Genomic DNA, 21,704 nt, shown 5'->3' on the forward strand with positions numbered 1-21,704 from the left:
TCCACTTCCTTTTTCATTTCAGTTGCAGCAGCAAAGGCTCCACATCGAGGCATTCAAACCATGTTTTGGTCTAAATAGGAAATTTTAGTCATGTAATTTTACCTTGAAATTGCAGGCTGGCCATTTCTCATCAATGGGCAGTTGCAGGAAAAGATTCCACACTAGATTAGGATGGGTTTTTATCCCTACTCCTTTGTGTTGGTAAGAGATTGCAATCCTCCTAATCTCATACACTAATACTTTAATTGGTGAAAAAAATGTTTGAAATTTTACATTCAGCCTTTGTATAGCACAAAGGAAAGACATGGCTGCGGGGGCGGGGCACACAATGCTTGCTTTACAAGAGTCAGAGTCTAGGAAAGACTATTTGTAAAGACCTGCAGCTTTTCACAAAGGTGGCTCTTGTTGAAGAAAAAACATGTTAGAGCAAAGTATTCAACAGAATTTGTATCGGTAATTTCACAGAATCATTCATGGAATTGCCCTTCAAGTGATGCCAAAATCACTTCTGGAAGGCTATGATAGAGAATATTAGACAATAAGGCTGAAAATCAAATTGAGGGTCCGTACTTGTCAAGACTCTTACAAGTCTGTAATTTGGTGAGTCTACACTGTATTTGTGGAACAGTAGATTCTTTTTTAAAAAACAAAACAAAACTCCTGTAAATAGCCAGTTTGGTGTGGTGGTTAAAGGCATTGAGTTAAAAGCCAGGAGATCATGAGTTCTGATCCTGCCTCAGGCATGAAGTCAGCTGGGTGACTTTGAGACAGTCCCTCCCTCTCAGCATTAGGAAGAAAGTAATGGCAACCCTCTTCTGAAAATGTGGCCAAAACTCTATGGACCTGTCCATGCAGTCATCAGGAGTCAAAACTGACTTAAAGACATTCTATTACATATCAGCCCTTCTGATTCCACTGCCGTTGTTCAGCAGAGAAACCAACAACACTCTTACTGTTCTGAAGCAGAAAAACTTATTAAAACTGCTGCATAATACATAGAAATGGGTTTAACTCAATGGAAATAAAAACAAAGGAGCCTCATTCTGCCAAAATCCAATCTTGTAAAACTGGGCTGCATATGAGCATATTATGGCCTGCCCACTTTTGTATAATACTTCCCACTCATTGCAACCTTCCCCACTGTCTCTTCCCCAGCACCTTAAAGTCAAACATATGTACCCAAATGAAATTGACTCTTGCCTATAAACTCATATTTCATTTTTTTTAATTTTATGTAAATGATCACTTGAAAAATGAAAATGCTTTTCAGATGTTTTAATAAAACCTTTTTAAAAAACTGAATATTCAAACTAGTCTTAGCAATAAATACTGAAAAATACAGAACAAAATATACTGTATAAAAGGATATTGATTAGGTGATGAAAACCTACTTGTAAATTTGGCATGGTCACCTTTATCAGCCAAAGGAAAACCATACTGTGCATTCAAAGCCCTAATACCTGGTTACTCAGAACCAGGTGTTGCCAACATCAATAAAAACATTATAAAAATATGCTTAAGGTTACCACTAGAGACCATTTAAAACTAGTTCTTTGTTGTTGCTTTGAGCCTTGGAAAGAAAATGGGAGGAGATGATTTTTCTTTAGTATCACATGGCACTACTTATTGTATACAGCCATTTTTAAACTTCATTGACAGAGACAAAGAAATCTTATAATTTCAATTTATCTATTCAAATCTTTGGGGGACAATAAAATGTTTCCAAAACTATTTCTTGGGATATATCTTTCCCTCTGGGTGAGTGAAAATATCCCCAAATAGGTGCAGCCATGGGGGGAGGGAGGGAGGGAGCTGTCAAAAAAAACCAAGATGGCAATATTCATCTTAAATGGAAGCCAAGTAGGGATGCCCAACAACTGTTTGAAAAGCTCCAATCTCAGTCCTCAAATTCAAGCATTTTGTGTTTTGAATTTCACTCTATGTCAGTGTTTCTCAACCTTGGCCGCTTTAAGCTGTGTGGACTTCAACTCCCAGAATTCTGGCTGGCTGGGGAATTCTGGGAGTTGAAGTCCACACAGCTTAAAGCAGCCAAGGTTAAGGAACACTGCTCTATGTACAATCAAAGCCCTGCTCACTTTTTCACATGTATTGTACATACGATACAAATAAAAAACAGGACAAGGCTTCAATAACCCAGTTGCAGCCACCATTCTGATTTTTTTTTTTTTTTTACTTCCCTTGCAGAAGTCCCTGTCCCCAAATCAAAGAACAAGAGTCAACTGGGGGCAGGGTCGATGTGTTTGCCCTAGGATATTTTATGTAAAAAGTGACTAAAATTTGAAATGATCCTCCTGGTGCTTTCTTCAGCTTTTGCCCTTTGTGTAGGCTAAGGCCTCTGCAAGGTTTGTTGCAAACTAGACGATGACCACAGGTTAATTTGCTGCAATGAGCTAATAATTTTAGAACTTTACATTTGAAAATCTTGGTCTACAAGAATTAAATGAATAAATATATAAAACAGTCTGCCTCCTCTTGTGTCCAGAGAAGATAAATATTTGTCTTGAATGGAAAGCGAAGGAGGATGCCCAACAGTTAAAAAAAAGAAGTTTCTCAATTCACATTCCTCAAATCCAAAAATGGTGTTTTGGGTTTCACTATACATCTTCAGCATCCAGATATAGTGCAAGCATAATATTAGTTATTATATTGAAGACTGTAGAATGGGGATGCTTAAAAGACTTTCTAGTTATGATTTGTTGTTACATTTGCCAATGGTGTTCAACTCTTCCTTCCTCTTGGAAGATTACTTTCTACTGCAGCATCTAACCTTTGGTACCTCCTTTGAAGCTATTGTTCAAAATACTGTAATTTCAATTTCAGCCTCCTGATACATAGCCTCTCTTAGTTCACAGCATATTTTGTCCATTTTTTCAAAAGCCAACCTTCCCTTTTCTCCTGCAAAGAAAAACAGAAAGCAACCATGAATAATATAGCTGTGTTGGGAATAGCAGTCCACATTCTCATGAGGTACAGATGGTCGTCCTCCTTCCAGACTGTCCATACTTGTCCCTGCAAAGGAGAGATGTGCTTGGTCATGTATAGAGGGAGATTGCTCCAGCCCTTCCCTCCACTGGGTACAAAAAAACTGTGTTTGTTTTAAATCTAGACAGAACTGTAGGAGGAGTAGACCAAGGCTTGGAAAGAAAGGAATTTAGCAGCAGCCTCAGATTAAAGTTTGGAACCCCAGGGAAATGGAAAATCCACAATAGTTGAAACAGAAGAACAAGACAAATACAGCACTGCTTTAAAGTTTGTGAAACCTTTTGAATTTTCAGTATTTCTGCATAAATATGACTTAAAATGTGATCCATTCTCCACACGAGTCCTAAAACTAGATAAAGAGAACCCAGTTAAACAAATGAGTCAAAACATCATATTTGTTCATTTATTCATTGAGGAAAATGATCCAAAGCTACATATTTCTGTGTGGCAGAAGTATGTCAACCTTTGCTTTTAGTAACTGGTGTGCCCCCCTCCCCTTGGGTAGCAATAACTGCAACTAAATATTTCCGATAATTGTCGATCAGTTGCATTATCTTTTTCAGTACTGCACAAGTTTACTCTTATTTCTCTGTACAAATTATGAAATGGAGTATATAACCTAATCCATCCATCTATCAGATTATATATGAAGATATCAAAATGTCTCTCAATATTCTTGCAAGCTGTATCATCATGATCCAAACATCTCTATAATTTATTTTACCAACACTATTTGCATTTAACTGTTTGAACTTCAAAGGAGGGGTTACCTTTTTTATATTTTCTTTTTAAATAAAGTTTCATTTTCTTTATCTCTAGGGAGATTGTTCTATGTCCTAAGGATGGAAGGAAGGGATGAATCATGCCTCTTTGCAGCTAGGAAGCTGCACTATAGCTAATCCCTGAGTTAAGAATGCCCGGTTTATGGACAACCCATAGTTAAGAACAGAGCCTATTGTAGCAAAATTCTAGTTAAATACACAATGCTTTGAGTTAAATGCACAATGGTTCAAGTTAATTACACAATACTACTTATGCAGTATTATACAATAATACTGTTCCAGCTTACATACAAATTGGACTTAAGGACAGACCTTGGGAATGGAATTTGTTCTTAAACTGGGGACTACCTGTACTACAATGATATAGCTCATGCATTTTTACTTTTAATTGACAAAAAAACACAGGTTGTGAGACTCCTATCTCTTTCACACATTGAGTTGAGGAGGGAGGATGCCAGATCAACTGCCCCTGAAAAATAGGTGGTGGTAGTAGGAACCACAAGCCAGGATGTTGTCAGAACTGGTTCTCACATTGACAAAGATGCTAGTAACCATTTTGCAAACAATTCATAAGTGTAGGCTGACTCGCCTTCTCAAAAGAGACAGGCTTCCTCTCTCTTATATCAAAAGAGTGCAAGAAAGAAAACAAGAATCTAACTGCTTTGATTTGCCAAATGCATAGGTTTCTCATTGCTGTATCTTAACGTCAGTATTTTTCCGAATAAATCTTCCTATTCTGAGGATTGTTTTCTGGACTGATCATTTCCAGTCCTGATTCCTGTGAAAAGTATCTGATGGATGTGAAGGGACAAAGGATTTCTAGGACAGAAGGTCTGATACCTCCAGCCTTCCACCCTATAGGTTCAACCATCTTCTACACTAGGTCTACACAACTTGTATAGGGGAAAGCGCCACATTAATAAATTAAAAATAATTGCAGGCCGCAAAGGAATGGCTGATGTGCCAGCTGGCTGTTCAGTGCTAGTGGAACAGGGGCAGAGATGGAGCTGTCAGCATCAGCGAGGCCTGGAAGCATTGGAGGCGTTGGCAGTGTGTCTTCTGGGGTGGCAGTGGCAACGTTTGGCAGCCGTAAATTTAAAAAACGCCAACAGGCCACACAAGGCTGCTTGTTTTGCAGGCCAGCTCTACACCATAAGCAAAGATTCCTTTCTGTATTACTCTTCCTTTATTGGGTATTTATTGTTTCCTGAATACTAATAATCAATTTATTCTGCATCATGGAAATAATTTATTAAGAAGAAAGGGCTCTGAAAATGTCTCATAGCTTCCTCAAACACTTTAAAATATATAGCATAGGCACAGACAATCTTTCCAGTTGGCAGGCACGTTTGGCATCTTGAGAAAAGATCTCCCATGTTCGTAATTCACAAGGTGGCTGCAATGAGCATTTTGGCAGTCAGAAAATGCACATTTCAAAAATTGCTTCCTGTCATTCATTTTAGCCATTCAGGATACTCCCCAGTTCCAGTGTAACTTTGTAGCTTTTATTTATTTGTTTGCTTGTTTTATTCGTATTTTTATTAAATTTATTATGGCTGCTGACTCCATAAGACTCTGGGTAGCTTGTATGTCAATTAAACAATTGAAAACATGACAGCAAAACATAACAGCCAAGACTAAAAACAACCATAACAATAAAAAACACAACAGGGGTTCTGCTAACACACTAACCCCAGGCCTGGGACCAAAGCCAGATTGTAAGAGCTTTCTGGAACCCCAGGAGAGTGGGCACCATAGGTATCTCTGGGGGGAGGCTGTTCCAGAGGGCGGGGGCAGGGGCAGTGACTGAGAAGGCACACTTCCTCAGTCCCACAAGGTGACATTTAATTGAGGAGACCTAAATTTATTCATGTATGAAACAAATTTATATGGCCATCCATCTAGCCAGTGGAACTCTGGGTGGTGAACAAAGATACAAACATAAAATGTAATCCAGATCGATCACCCTCATGTCACATACCCACATGTCACCCCAAACCACCCCAAGATGCCAGATTTCCATTAACCTACTGGGCCTGGGAGAAAACCCAGGTCTTCCTGGCCTTCCAGAAGGCCAACAGGGTTGGGGTCACCCATATCTCCTGAGAGAGGCTGTTCCAAACCAAGAGAAAGGCAGGTCCAGGCCAAGACTATCTGTCACCAAAATGTCATCCCCGAATTTGTAGAAGAGATTACAGTATGCCTGCTAGAATGGCAGAAACTAACCCCTGAATCAGGGCACAGAGGAAAGAAGGGAAATTTGTGGCACTCCATATGTTACTGGAATACAACTCCCATCATGGTTCACCACTAACCATATTGGCTAAAGATAGCATGAAGCAGTGGTGTCCAGCATTTGCGACGGGCCCTCTCTCCAGGTGACTGCCCTGTGGGGTAGGGACTAGCACCAAACACCTAAATTGGCATGGGGGCAAACTAACGAGGTTGGTCCCTGCTGTGTCCTCTAGCTTTGTTGGCTGGTCTCCACCATTACAGCTTCCTTCTGACTTTTTTTCTAGACAAATGAATACACTTCCATCAAAGCACTGGACTGAAACCTCCTATCATTTTGGTTTTCTCAATGTTTTCAGGGTATTTATGAGGCCCGGAACAATGCTTGGGATTAGAGAGATAACAACAACAACGTTGCTTCACAGCATGCTTGCTTCCCATTTACTTTTTAATTATATATTTTAAAAAGAATTTTAAAAATCAGCTGGAACCTGGAGCATGATGGACAGCAAGGGAAATGGCAGAGAGCGTTTTAAGTTTGCCGTAAGAAAAAATCTCATGATACCTAGAAGATGTGATCCAACAGTGGAAGGAAAGCCAGTTCTTTAGGACAAGCAGTATTTACATCTTGGTGCAACACCCATCCCCACTAAGAGGATCAACTCTACAAGCTCCAGAGGTTTTTTTTTACTTGCTACTTTACAGGTAGTCTTCATTTAGTGACTGTTCACAGTTGGAATGGTGATGAAAAAGTAACTTTATGACAAATCCTTGCATTTACAACCGTTGCAGGTTGGTAAAGCAAAGGAAAGCTGAAGTAAGATCATAAGCACAGTTGTGGTTTCATTTAGCAACCGCTTCACTTAACAACTGAGTTGCCAGTCCCAATTGTGGTCACTAAATGAGGACTACCTGTACTTGCTATTCACTCTCACTCAGAACCCCTAAGCAGAGGATCATGAAAGTATTTACCAAATGAAAGTGTTGTTTCTCTGGCAGCGTTCCGCACTTCCTCCGTTTCTGACTGGCACAGTCTGGCAATTTGCTCTAGACTTTCAATGCCCTGTTTGGTAAAAGAAACATTTCAATAACAGCACCTTATGGTTTCTTCCCCATTCTTAACCTCAATGCATCTCTCTAAGAACAGCTAACCTCTGCTTCAGTAAATTGAAATGTATGGCATTCCAGTAGAGAAAGGACAGACCAGCGTCTCATGATGGAGAATTTTACCTGCATCTTTGTTTCCTTAATGCTCTGCTTCTACCCATTCTCCAGCTCAGAAGGCTAGAGCAATACAATAATTGACCTGGAAGTTCATTTGTAACACACTATCCAGACAAGTGAGTCCCCACTGCATGAGTGCAAGCCAGTGACACCCAGAAGCATCATGTTCTTTGTCTATCATAATTTACCGAATACATTTTTTTATCCTGCCTTTTTTATATGCAACCCAAGATGGCAAACACACCCAGTACTCCTGCCTCCTATTTTCTCCACAACAACAGCCCTGTGTGGTGGGTTGGACTGAGAGAGAGGGACTGGCCCTAAGTCCCCCAGCTGGCTTTCATGCCTAAGGCAGGCCTAGAACTTACAGTCTCCTGGTTTCCCAGCCAGGACCTTAACCCCTATACCAAACTGGCTCTCAGTGCAATGTTATTACTTAAAGGGCTCTCCAACATTTTTTTGGGGGGGGGGAGGATGGGGGAAATGGGTACATTTGGAATTTTGAGAACATACTGTGAGCTCACGTGCAACACAGCTGCAGGAAGGGCGGATGGAAGCATTCTCATTCCCAAAATAGCACTACCTTTCCAGAAAGTTACTAACTTTACTCCCACTACTACCTCTAGTCCTCCTTTCTATTCTCCCTGCTTACTCGTTGTCCTTTTTCTGGGTTTGGCACACTTTGAAGCAAAACATTGGACTGCAACAGTTGGGTTTGTTTTCTAAGAAAGCCAACAGGGATCATTTGCCCATGTTGCAATGCTAAGTTCTGCTTGTTTATCAGGAGCTGTAATTTCAGCAAAGGGTAAACAGTCTGCAAAATGCTTTCACAAATATATGTAATGAACTGGTGCCTGAAAGGAAGTCACCAATTTCCACAGCTTAAGGCTGCCACAGAGTTCGAAGTCCTGAGGGCACAGCTAGGCACAGTAGTGAATGTTCTGGTGTCCAGACCAATGCACGACCTGATCGCAGAATCTCCTTAAGACCCCAGACTTTGTTCTCCAAACAGAAGAAATTTGGAGGGTACCTTCTTTGACAGATGCCCCCTGCGCTGTTCCAAGATAGTGGAGCCCTAGGAGAATTCCAAGGACAGATAACATGTCCTAAATTCTCTTGGGGAAGGACTTTTCCACCCTCTGCTGGCTGTTGATGAAACTTGTCCGGATGGTTCCTCTCCCCAAGAATGTTCTAAAGCAGTGCGTTTTCAAACTTGACAACTCTAAGATGTGTGGACTTCAACTCCCAGAATTCCCCTGCCACCATGCTGGCTGGGGAATTCTGGGAGTTGAAGTCCACACATCTTAAGGTTGCCAAGTTTGAAAAACACTGCTGTAAAGCAGCGGTTCTCAAACATTTTGATCTCAGGACCCTTTACGTTCTTAGAAATGATTGAGGACGCCAAAGAGTTTTGGTTTATGTGGGTTATATCTATCCGTATTTACTGTATTAGAAATTAAAACTGAGAAATTTTAAAATATTTATCTGACTTCACGGACACCACCTCACATAAAAACCCCGCACTTTGAGAACCATAGCTCTAAAAATTTCTTTAAAAGCACTCACTCTGAGGTTTTTGAGGGCTAGACATGCAGCTTGCTGTAGTTTAGCATCATCGTTGCTTAAGAGATCTGTGTAAAAAGGAAGAGCCTGTAGCAAAAAGAATGTAACAAGGCTGTTAATATTTCTTCTTTAAAAATACTTTAGCATAAAAGTATCAGCCATAACCCTGACCTAGCACCACCCTGATGGGTATGAGGCACCACTCCCAGAATTCCCTCCCAGTTGTAATCCCTACACATCTGGAAGGCACCCAGCTGGAAAAGGCTGTTGGAATTTAACAATCCTAAAGGGGACCCTAGCCCTGTATGTGATCCTGCTCTCTCTCTTCCTTTGCAAACAGATACATTTCAGACAATCACCATTATATTGACCCAGATAGCTAAAGCCATCTGGCTGACTTTTTTTTTTTTTTTTGGTATGCTGTTCACTCAAAAGGATTCTCTTGCAAATACATCTGTCAAGGCCCAGCGTCATTCTTCCCTTACGCAGCACTGCCATCCAGTTGCTATTTTAAGGGATAACTCACTATTCAATTACAAAAGGCCAATGAGGTTCACTTCCTGCCACTTCACCCCAACTTAAGCAAAGAAGGGCAATGTACTGGTTAGGGCCACTTTTCCTTCAATCTGGCTCCGCCCTGGAAGAGCTGGGCTACAAATTTCTCAATTCTCAGCTCGGCACATCCTTAGTGCAAGTGGGTAATTATGGGAATGTAATTCATTGCATCTGGGTTAAGGAAAGCTGTCTCGAAGGGTTGGACTTGGAGAAAGGAGATGCAAGATCAGATCTCTGCTTGCTCATGTAGTTCATGTCCTAATGCGAACAAAACACTCCCTTGCTTTAGTTTACCTGACCTAGATTACTATGAAAACTATACATGGAGGAGGGAAGTGATGCATGTCAGCAGGAGATCCGTGGAGGATCCAAAGTATAAATCAAGGATACTTATTCCAGGTACATAAAAATACCTATACTGGCTAGGATTTCCATGGCGCTGCATTTGAAGCCCCTGCCATGGACAGAAGGCAGACAAAGCAGACCTCTGGCTACTGAAATGCATGGAGATGCATATATTTCCAGGGTGCAGCTAGTAGGACATTCTGGGGAAAGAGGAAAGCTCATACCTTTTCCCTGAAATTCCTGTTGGCTGCTGCCCGAGAAAGGCATGATGTGGCCGCTTTGCCTATACGATGATTCTCATCAAGCTGCAGGACTGCAAGGAGCCGTAAGGTCTGAGGCAGAGGTTCCAGCTGATTCAGCTGCTTCCCTTTTAGCTTCTTTATTTTCTTCATTCTCCCAGGACGTTGCAGGTCTTCTGTCAATATTACTGGAAGAAAGGAATTCAGCCATAAATAGAGAGGCTCAGAAAAACTATTACTATTGTTGTCTCCCATCCTTTGGTGCTGTGGTGAAAAAGGCAAAGCCAAAGGCTAAAAGACTGTGTTTTTTTTTAAGGGGGGGGGGGTTATTCTCAAATCTGAAACCATATGTGGTCTTTGAGTTATCATTTCTGATCAAGCCATTGTGCTAACTACTGTGACTAGAAGTATCCTCTCCAAGGATACAGGCCCAAAGCAATGCTAAAACACTACTTCCAGACCTTTGAACTGGAATATTGGGGGCTGAATGAATGTTAAAACATCCCTATAGGATGAAAGCCCACCTGCTTCTGCTTCTTCTTTCCCCATCAGATGCCTCTGGGAACTCCAGAAGTAGATCCTTAAATTGTTCCTCCTCTCCTGGTTTTATTTTCCAGCAGCGAAGTTGTATAAAGCCAGTTTGGTTAAGGCATCAGGCTGGAAAGTGGGACCCTGTGAGTTCTAGTCCTGCCTCAGGCACAAAGCCAGCTGTGGGAGTGACTGACCTCCCTCTCAGCCCTAAGAAGGAGGGGACAATGACAAGCCATTTCTGAAGTCTTGCCAAAAAATCTGCAGGGACTTGTCCAGGCAGTTGCCAGGAGTCAATACTGACTCGAAGGCACACACACACACAAAAGCAAACTTGTGGTGATAAATTCCCTCTATAATTGGAACAGTGTGCACCCAACATGACAAGTAGCTGTCAATATCTCCTACTGAAATCAGTGGCCCACTGCAGTGCAACCTGAAGTTCTGACATTCCTCTGAGCCTCAAGATGGAAGTGAAAGAGTGGTAACATACTGAATGCTAAAACACAGGAGGTGTACTAGATACCACCAAATCAGCTTGTCAACAAATTAAACAGGGATGGTCCAATCAACTTTAAAATTATCTACGAAATCTATATATGACTCTTTGAGGTCCACAATGGGAGAAAGATGAGATGTAAATGTACTAAGCAATATTAACATGCCCTTCTCTAAGAAGCCTGTAGGTAATCTAGATACTGAGACAGATACATCCCAAAAGATGCTGATACACTGGCTTTACTTTATTTTGTTGAGTTTGCTGTTAAAATTTTCCATTCTTAGGAATTGTCCTCGTGGCTCTAAAGCAGTGCTTCCCAACTTTGGCAATGTACAGATTTGTGGACTTCAACTCCCAGAGTTCCCTAGCCAACATGGCCAACATTCTGGAAGTTGAAGCTCACACATCTGGAAATTGCTAAGATTGGGAAACACTTACCTAATACACTTACTTGCAAGAGCGGCATAGCTAGGAGGCAGCAGTGACGCTCAGGCCCAAGCACATATTCACAATGTTCCTAAATTATTCAGTCCTGGCCTTTGGGAGAAATCAAATGATGGGTCACTGAGGCTGATCAGAAAAAAGTCTGGATGGGAAAAAATTAAGGATAGCATTTCATGACAAATGGGAAGCTTTTCAACAACTGCTGTCCCAAAGATCAGACAATGATATTTGCTAATTACTAACGCATTTGACTGCATTTCTTTTCCATAGAAAAGCCCAAGCTACCAGCAACATTAGGAACAGACATGCCATTGTTATCCCCTGCAACCTAGATTGTTATCACCCTTAAAACTCATTATAGTTCTGGGCCTCATTATTTCTGAGACTGTCTACTCCATCTGGAATCTATCCATCCAGTGTGCGCTGGTGGGAGGGCATGCTGTGGATTCCTTCCTTCTTGAGATGTGAAGGAAGTAGGGTCTTGGGAGCAGGTCTTCTTGGTCATTACCTTTCTCTGTGGAGCAGTTTGCCTCTGAGGTCAAGACAATCCCTCTCCTATTGTCATTGCAGAAGCTCATTAAGATAAAGCTCTTCCCAAGAACTTTCAGGGCAAGGATTGCCACCCAATTGAAAGAAACTGCTAAATTGGAATTGGTCATCTAGGGTTGAGAGGATGTTTTAATTTGTACTTGACTGTGCTGTTGCCTGAAAGCTGCCTAGAATCTAAGATGAATTGGCAGCATGCAAATCTTTGAAATAAATTAATTGTACCAACAAAATTGCCACTGATTTTCTTATTTCAACATTTAGGGTTGGGAATCAACCAAATTTTATTTTGGTTCTCCATTTCTATCCACCCATTTACCTTCTTTAGCAAATCGGATCAAATATTTTTCCAAGTTGTTTACATGGTGTTTCTCCAGATAGCTGTAAAACTGGAATAACGTCACGGATTCAGCTGGGAGATCTGTCGAGTTACCTAATAAAATGCCTCCAACTATCTGTTCCAGGAATATCTGCAAAACTGAAGGGGAATGTAGAGAATTGAGAAGTGCGTATATCTCTTTGATGTGGACTGCACACTGTTTTAACCATAATATATTGATTTATTTCCTTATTTCTAAGGCTACAAGCCATCTGTCAAGTTGACTCACAAGGTGTCAAAACAATCTATAGCAACACACTATAATCTATAAATTCATGAGCTGAAACGCACTATACAACACATTGATATAAATGATAAATACCAACACCTATTTTCTCAATAGAAAACAATGTAATAACATTAAATTCTTTTGTTGCAAAATTAATAAATTGCTTACCAACTAGCATTAGCAGTTTTATCAAAAATCAAATGTCAAAAATGTCAAATAAAAGCCCTTCAAAAATAATCATTCTTCAAGACCAATCCTTGTGCTATAGAAACAGAACAGGAGGCTACAACACTCCATGGTTTATAATAAGACTCCACAGTTCAACCCTGAGCTACATATATTCTCTTCTATTGGAATAAGAAACTATTAACTATGAAGTGGGGTGGTCTGAAAGAGCTGGCTAGTCTGCCTTGACTCCCAGCCAGGAACTGGCATGCAGAGTGCCAGTGGAGGTGGGCAAGTGTGCCTCACCCCTCATGCAAAGGGATCCTGCAAGTCCAAATTTGCCTGTGGGAGTCGGGCTCAGCTACATCATTGTGCGTGGGGACCACAGGGCTGCCAGTGCTTGCTCTGAGCACCACTGCATGGCTGTGCAGCCCTTGCTTGCCCTTCTTGTGCTCACACCACTGCTCGTACCGCCACCCGCACTGCCCCTGCCCCTGTCAGAGCCTCCATTCTTCCCTAAAGGCAGCGCTACAACTGTGATGTAGCAGGCCTTGTTGGGTTCCTTTACATACATGGTGCTTAGCAGAGTGGATCTGTTCTACCCCTTGGCTGGTTATGGACCTTCTGCTGCAGTTCACCCCTCAGTGTTTGACCACTCCCTCCTATCTGCTTGACAGCAAAGCTGTTGCTCTCTGTCTGCCAGCTGCCACTTGCCTTGTTACCCAGGCCGAAATGCAGGCACAGGAGCCTCCCAGAAGCTCTTGCAGTGAGTGGCTTTCCGCTTTGTATGTTGGGCGCAGCAGGGATGGCTCCTCCATCCCACTAAATGCCTTTGGACAGATATATAGCACTTTAATTTTCATAGAATTCTCTTTGAACAATTTTTCTTACCCAATAAGGTGGCCACAGTGAAATGGCAAAAGCATAGCAATGAAGTTTTAAAAAAATATATTAACAGGTAGACCTAGCTTACCAACCGCCTTGTTTAGTTACCATTTGAAGTTATGAAGGTGCTGAAAAAGTAACTTGATGACCAGTCCTCACATTTACAACAATCGCAGTGTCCCTGCAGTCACATGATTGAGATTCGAGCATTTCACAACCGGCGGTCTTTTATGACCATCGCAGAATCCCACAGTCATGTGATCGCCATTTGCACACTTCACAAATGGCTTCTGACAAGCAAAGTCAATGGGGAAGCTGACAGTCAAATTGCAAGTTGCAGTCATGTGATGTCTTGTTTAATGACCCCGCTGCTTTGCTTAACAAACAAAGGGAAAGTGAAGTCATAAGCCTGTTGCAGTCACGTGATGTTTCACGCTTAGCAACCACATTGCTTAGCAACAGAGTTGCCAGTCCCAATTCTGGTCACTAGGTGAGGATACCTGTAATACATTTATATTGAATGTGATATTCTTCCTCTTCTTCCTTGTTAACTCACTAGGGACTTCTACAGTATATCAATGTATGAAAAGGCTTCAAGTAGCCCTTGGACTCATGCAAAACTCTTGACAGATTTGATTTTGAGACCCCTGGTCTAGAATAAACCTTATTAGCTCTGAACATAAACAAGAGACATTTTCAGTCCAAAACAATCAGATGACCCACATATTAAAAAGTACCTTTTTCTAGATGGTGTCGATATTTCTCTTTTGTTTTGAACATCAATATATATTTCAAAGGATTCCAAAATCTTTCCACTGGACAGAATAATATGCTTCCCTGTTCAGTGCACTTACTCCAGATCTTCAAGCAGTGTTTCTGCTTTTTGGCTTTTTGGATAACTGCAAAAGATAGCTTTGGAAGTTAGCCATGGAATCAGAACTTTCTTTCAGCTGGAAATAGAATACTAGATCATGCCAAGATGAACCACTACAATTTTGAATATATGCAAACACATAAAATAAGAATGTGTGGATCAAGAATAGGTAGCTTAATACACTCCAGATGTTTTGGACTTCAACTCTCATTAGCTGTAGCCAACGTAATCAACCATAAGTGACTGTGGGAGTTGTAGCCCAAAAGATCTGCAAGGCACCAGATTGGCTATCCCTGGTATGTTACCAAATTACGCTACTAGTCTTTTATTCACCTCACCTACCCAACCCATGGGTCAGAATTTCAAGTGATTATATGACAAGGAAAGAAGGGAGACATTTCTCAAATGTTTTGCCAGACAACTGAGAAACCAACTCACCCAGCAGCAACGAAACATAAATAAAAATCTGTTCATTACAAAAACATCTGTAATTGCAAAAACCACATAGCCCCTGAGCCTTGTTCTAGCTTTAGACATTGCAGATTTCAAATGCTTTTTTTCCAGATGCAGTCATACAAACTGCAAGCCATAATAAATGTTGAGAGGATCCATGCTGACATTTGATGTGATCCCAAAGAGCACAACCTGATTCCTAGTTAAATCTGCCGTCTTTAATACCCTCCCAGCTCTCACTTAGGTGCAGCAACAACAACAAAACCAGAGATGCTCTTCATCCATTCTGTTGCTCTACTATGAATACGATTGCTTAGCCCTGAATTCTGACTTACAAGAAAGCAGTGATTGATCCAGAGACTTTTTCTGGCACTCCACAGCTTGGATAAATAAACCAGACTGCATGATGAATAAATCAACCTGCAGGTGGTCCATATGCAGGCACCAGAATAAAATAAATTATTTATACATACATACATACATACATGCATGCATGCATGCATGCATACATACATACATACATACATACATATATATAAACATATATACGACTGCGTAAGGTTTTAGGTGAGAACACTAAGCTCTCGTGAAATTTGGAATGTTAAACTCTCAAAACATTTGAAATTTCACAAGATTTCAGCCTTTTAAAAGTATTTTTTTTTTAAGTATTGTTTAATTTTGGAATCTTTTAAATATTATCAGCCAGGGAGGGGGAAATCACACACAGCACAGCACCCACACAGGCCAAATTCTTGACAGGAATGGTGGACCACAAAGCATTTTGATGATGATTTAATGGGATGCATTAGGGAAACAGTTGGGAACACCAGGTTGAAGATTCTAGAGAGAAGTTCAGAAATTTTTTACAGCCTGTTTCAGCTCTCAAATCCTGGATGCACATAACTTACTTTCTTCAACAGAAGTAACATTCCGTGGCACGGGAGTAGCCAGAGCAGAAATTATTTCTAAGACATGCTTCTGTTGTGACACTTCTTTCAAAAGGTTCTCCTGGATAATTGGAGCTAAGTTTGGCTTTATGAGTTTCTGGAAACCAAAGGGGGGGAGAGAGAAAAATATGAATGCTCAATGATTTAGATTAAACACAGAACCAGCCAAAATCTGCTGAACCTGCTCCAAATGTTCTTCAAGGCCATCAAGGATAAAATCTGCCTACCATTACTGACTCTGGACAGAAATTAAAATCACTTCCTTCTTCCTGAAGTTGTTATGTTGTCACCAACATGTGGGACCAAAGAAAAATGCTCAGGGGTAACTTTACCATTATGCACCTCTACCAGCTCTAAAAGTCTTTTTGGGAGGTTAGGTGGCCACAAGTGTATGCAATATTCCAGGTATACTCACACTACATCTTTGTACAAAGGTATGAAGATATTTGCCACAGCAGATAGCAGCACTTAGCTGATCTTGTCTAACCTTGAAAAGACTAAGCAAGGTGGTAACTACTTACTACTAAGGATGAGAAATGACCAGAAAATCTGAGGAAAGTAGTTAGGCTGGGGAAGTTGGGAAAACACCCTGAAGGGCGGCCATGACAAACCACTCCATACAATCACCAGGCATCAAACTCTACTTGAAGGAGATTTTATCTTTTTATGATAACCACAGTTTTATTTTACATTTTTTTAGAACTTCAGTATTGAATTTTTTTTTTCTCCACAGTTATTATGGATGATATTTTCCTCAAGTTATCCAGCATACCCTCCAAATCCTTTTCCTGGTTATCCTCTGTGAGCTCAGATACACAAGGCAGATGTGAAGTTCTGACTTTTTATTCCAATGTGCATTACTTTACACTTGCTTCAAGTGAAAAACACACACCAGTTCAGCATGCATTTAATCAGTCCAGAGCAATACAGTGCCCTTTCAAGTAACGTTATACATTTTTCCTACTAATTTCGACTGAGATTTTTTTTCCTCCAAAGAATAGAATTTTGGTGAAATGTTCCTGGGAGAATGGGGTGTTCTTGTACATATATAATTACAAGGTGGGTAAGGGAGGTGAGTGAATGTTCTGTTTTTCATTGTACAGTGTTCTGCAGCTTCTATGGCTTCCCATACTTTCATTTAACTTCCTTCCAGGGGACTTTTTCTGGTTGGGAAGTGTCAGCAGCCTAGGAGGCTTCTGTACAGGAAAGTGATCACAATACTCTCTGTAATACACTCCACAACTTCCAAGAGAAATTCAGAAGGAATTCTCAAACATCCTGAGCATAAGGTAAAAAAGCAGAAGGTCCTTATGTAGGGAAGAAATAACTTTTGAGAAATTACAAGGTGGATTTTGGCACAGCATTAGAGAAATCCTTTTAGAATTCCCTTATATTTTCACAACCATAGTTTTAATCACTTTCGATAATCAGTTTCTACAGCAAAATGATGTTTATAGTTAACTCCAGATGCTTTATGAACCTTTACAGATCTCTGGAGGACTCAACTCTTTATAAATCCTTGGGAGACCCCACTGTTTATATTGAAAGAACTCAAAATTTATTCCTGCTCTTTGACTGTTAAATTTGCTTGGGAGACTTTGACTCCTATAATTGAAAATATGCTGACAGCAACAGGCTTTTAGCCAGAGGATCTGTTTGTGAATCAGCATGAATAGGACCTCCAGGCGTCAAAGCATCATGGCACTTCCAGAAATTGGTCTCTCTCCTCTGAGGATTGTGGTGATCCTGCGGGTAACTAGCATGCAGACTCAGCATTCTGGACACCCACTGGCTGGGCAAGGCTTGTACTCACTCCTACAGCACAAGCAAATATAGAGAAAGAAGTAGCACACTATCGTGTTCTTAGATACAGAATAGGTTATCATCAATTATACCCCTAAAGGACATAGCCTTTTGTCAATTGTGGAACGGAGTATAGGTCCATCATACAGGATTGGTTCTGAAGGTTCCCATTCTGATTCCAAGCATCTCCATTTGCCAAGTGGAACAGACTAGCTGGAGCTATGATGTGATGGCTCTCCTTCATTCATTCAGAGTTCCAAGCCTGAACTTTCAGATTATTTCATTAGTTGGAAAAATACTGGTCTAGCCAATTGGCATGTCTGACCCCATCATTAATACATGAGGAAGGTGATGCTTTGCAGTTCATTCTTTTTTTTTTTCCACAATCCTATCTATCTATCTATCTGTCTGTCTGTCTGTCTGTCTGTCTGTCTGTCTGTCTGTCTAACTATCTATCTATCTATCTATCTATCTATCTATCTATCTATCTATCATCCACCACCGACCCACCTACCTACCTGATTGATCTGCTGCCTCTGGAACATCATCCCTTGAGTTCAGATTAGCTCCAACCCTACTGACCTTTTGTAAGGCCTTAAAGATATGGCTTTCCCACCATACTGTACAGTAGTTATCATAAGTGTTGTTTCCTGTTTTATAGCTCAGCTGCAGATTATATGCTTTTTAAAAATATGGTTTTATGTGCTTTTGATATGTTTTTATATTGCAGTCTGTTTTTTGCATTGCTTTTAATTGTTCTAAGCTGCCCAGAGTCATGTATTTGAGATGGGTGGCTATATAGAATAAACAAACAAATAATAGAAAGTACAATATAGAATTATGACAATTCATTAACACTATTTTTAGCACTGACGACTTTGTAGTCAGCCCCCGGCAAAGGCTGTCTGGAAGAGTTGGGTTTTTATGAGCTTCTGGAAGGCCATGAGGTTATGCCTTGGGGCAGGTTGTTCCACAGGAGGGAATCCCCCACAAAGAATGTCTACTGCCAGACCCCCTTCCTACCATACCTCCTGGTAAGTGGGGAGCCTTATTATGTGTATTATCTGGCCATCCAGATTTGGTCAGCAGAATCTATCTGGGAAAGGCAGTCTTTTAGATACCCAGACCTTGAGGCATATGTGGCTTTAGAGGTAGCGTCTTGAACTAAATTGTGAACTATAGCTGTGAATCCAAATGGTCTCTGCTGAGGGAGCACAACCCCCCTGAGAGTTAGTGCAGTCCTGGAATGAGAGGGCTTCTGAACTAACAGCCACTCCGTCTTGCTTGGGTTGAGTCTTAGTATCTCCCCACCCACAGACTCAATTCCCAACCCTTGCAGGTGGTCGAGAATGATGATTGACAGTATCAAAGGCTGCTGAGGAGTCTAAAAGAACAAGGATAATCACTCTCCCTCCAAACAAGTCCCTCCAGGATTCATGAGAATGACCACTGCATATGTCTGGGCCTGATGCCAGACTGTCACAGGTCCAGATAATCTGTATCCTCCTGAGCCCTCTGTAATAGCAGGGCCACCACTTTCTCAACAACCTTCCCCATAAAAAAAAGTTGGAGATGAGACATTAGTTATCCATCCAGGTCTGGCTCCTTGAATTGTCTCTTTCAAGGCTCCTGAAAACTGTCCTTTCTTCAAAAACCACTGAGTACTGCCTGGATCCAGCTCCCGGACTTCTCCCTAGCCTTTTCATTAACCTGGCAGGGCAGAGGCCCAAACAACAAGTGGCAGAGCTAAGATCAGAGCTCTTCCTTGAGACCCATAGGCTCAAAAAAAAAAAAAAAGTAATATTTCAAGATGTCACTTCTGCCATCTTAACAGATTCTCTATCTCCCTTCAGCTCAGAGTGAACTCAAACAATTTTATCTTCAAAATGTGCCATGAAATGCTCAGTTAGTGAATACGTGGTGTATATACATATAGTGGAAGCAACACATGCATAAATTAAATATGCAGGAATGTTATTACTTCACATCCTGCTTGGGCCTTTCCCAGATGCGACTGTTTGGCTATTGCATGGGAAATAAATACTAGACTGGCCAGCTCTTTGATCTAATATCACAAAATATTTTTGTCACATTCATACATGTTTACATTTGGCAACAAATTCTGAATGGTTCAGCAGCTTGCAGATCATAAAATCTCCCCAACACAGATTATAAACTTCCTATATTATCCTATGCCTCTCATTCTGTGGAAATAAAAACAGCAATAAGGTTCTAGATGACGGAATCAAAACAGTATTCCCCACCTGCAGAAGAACTCGGCAGAGTTGCAGATGAATTTCCAGAAGTCTATCGAGGTCATCGCTTCCTGTGGTTAACTCCTTTTCCATGTGGGCATCACAGCACAGGGAAGAAAGAGTGGCATCATTGTAGGTGCTGGTACCAAGCACAAGAGGAGAGAAGAAGCATGTAATAAACAGTGCATGCAAATCAGGAGTGGAGAGAACTAAGCTCTCATCCTGTTCTTGTTTACAGTAGAGAAGATGCTGACTATTCCCTTTGTATTGTGATGGAGATCAGATTAAACGTTTCTGGGACACAAACATTAAAAGAACTTAGGAAGGCACAAAAAGACTAGAACATCAGAAGAGCCCAGCTAATTCAAAAGAGCTTTACTGGACAGGGAGGTCCATCTCAGCCTTCACCAACTTGGTATCCTCTAGATGTGGACTGCAACTCAGCCATTCTTAGCCACCATTGGGAACTTCAGTCCCAACACAGCAGGAGAACATCAAATCAGAGATGGTTGCTCTGATTGCCACAGTAGCCAACCAGATGCTTCTGATAAGTTTGCAAATGCACCATAAGGCCACTGGTCCTCCTCAGCAACTGGTATTTGGTAGCACACTGCCTTTGAACATTCAGCTATGAACATTCAACTATGTTCAGGGATTAATGGATACTGAAAACCTGATGAATTTGGCTAACCCCATCTTAAAGCCTTGACATGCGATATGTCCTATATGCCACTAAAACAGTCAGGCTCACTTATCTATAAAACCCTTATATCAGGAATGAGGAACCTTCAGCTCACAAGCCTAATCTGGCCTGTCAGAACAAGCTATCTGACTCACAAGATCTTGAATGAAACTCACTTCCCATGGATCTGCACCAAAACGTTTTCTTTCCTCCACCCCACCAAAGACTGGTCAGCTTAAACTGTTCTACTGCATCTTTCCCCATGGAGTGCTTGCTCCAGTTAGATAAAAATGACACACAGTACTAGACTGAACATAATTGCCAATCTTTTCAGTTTTTTCTCCAGCTTTCTATTTTCAGGGCTCAGTTTATAGTCAGTGTAGGGCTAGAAAATGCAATGTTTTTATGGCAGTTAGTAAACTTATACGGAAGCATCTACCTGGTGCTGCAAGTCCTTATACTTCCGAAGGATGAGAGTTCATCAGCACTACAGTCAGCATTCAGGAAGTCAAAGCTTTCCAACACAGTCTCCACCATCAAACTCTCCATGGAAGAGTGTTTTGGATGATACTTTCTGGGCTGTTTGTGACATAAAGTATGCATACAGGAACACATTTTATCCAGAGAGAGACTGTTTTCAAAAGCATCCATAACACAACATGAGAAAGTCATTATTTTAATCATAGATTTGTGGAATCCTTGGTGCTCTCTGAGCTTGGTTGTTTGATTGCAGATGTTGCATTATCCAACTAAGTAACATCATCAGTGCGAGTGAGTGTGGGGTTTGCTCCCTGTTTATATACAGTAGCTTGCCCTGCTAGTGTTGGTGGGGATGTGGTTTTCTCCTTGGTAGATCCTTGTTTAGTAGGGTATTGTTTTCTGCTTGATTGTTTGTCTGCTTGATTGTTTGTCTCCCTGGTAGTTCCTTGAACACTGGCAGGGCAAGCTACTGTATATAAACGGAGCAAACCCCACACTCACTCACCCTGATGATGCTACCTAGTTGGGTAATGAAATGTCTGCAAGCAAACAACCAAGCTCAGAGAGCACCATGAACTCCATAGTTCAACCC

General features: G+C 41.1%; 1 protein-coding gene across 2 annotated transcripts in view; it reads right to left on the reverse strand.

Moving 5' to 3' along the window:
- Positions 1-2,048: 2,048 nt before the first annotated feature.
- Positions 2,049-21,704, reverse strand: part of RIPOR3 (RIPOR family member 3) — a 104,115-nt gene continuing 84,459 nt past the window's right edge. For both annotated transcript variants that reach the window (XM_088153956.1, XM_088153955.1), the window contains exons 14-22: positions 21,072-21,211; positions 19,960-20,089; positions 15,854-15,989; positions 14,356-14,517; positions 12,280-12,438; positions 9,929-10,131; positions 8,808-8,891; positions 6,990-7,080; positions 2,049-2,916 (exon numbers count right to left, since the gene is read on the reverse strand). In XM_088153956.1, coding sequence (XP_088010082.1) covers positions 2,816-2,916; positions 6,990-7,080; positions 8,808-8,891; positions 9,929-10,131; positions 12,280-12,438; positions 14,356-14,517; positions 15,854-15,989; positions 19,960-20,089; positions 21,072-21,211 — 1,206 coding nt within the window. In that variant the 3' untranslated portion in view covers positions 2,049-2,815. The remainder of the gene's footprint in view (positions 2,917-6,989; positions 7,081-8,807; positions 8,892-9,928; positions 10,132-12,279; positions 12,439-14,355; positions 14,518-15,853; positions 15,990-19,959; positions 20,090-21,071; positions 21,212-21,704) is intronic.

The sequence above is a fragment of the Python bivittatus genome, unplaced genomic scaffold (genome assembly GCF_059951505.1).
Source record: "Python bivittatus isolate LINGU-HERP-01145 unplaced genomic scaffold, Pbiv_v1 ctg000700_np1212, whole genome shotgun sequence".
Classification (NCBI taxonomy): domain Eukaryota; kingdom Metazoa; phylum Chordata; class Lepidosauria; order Squamata; family Pythonidae; genus Python; species Python bivittatus.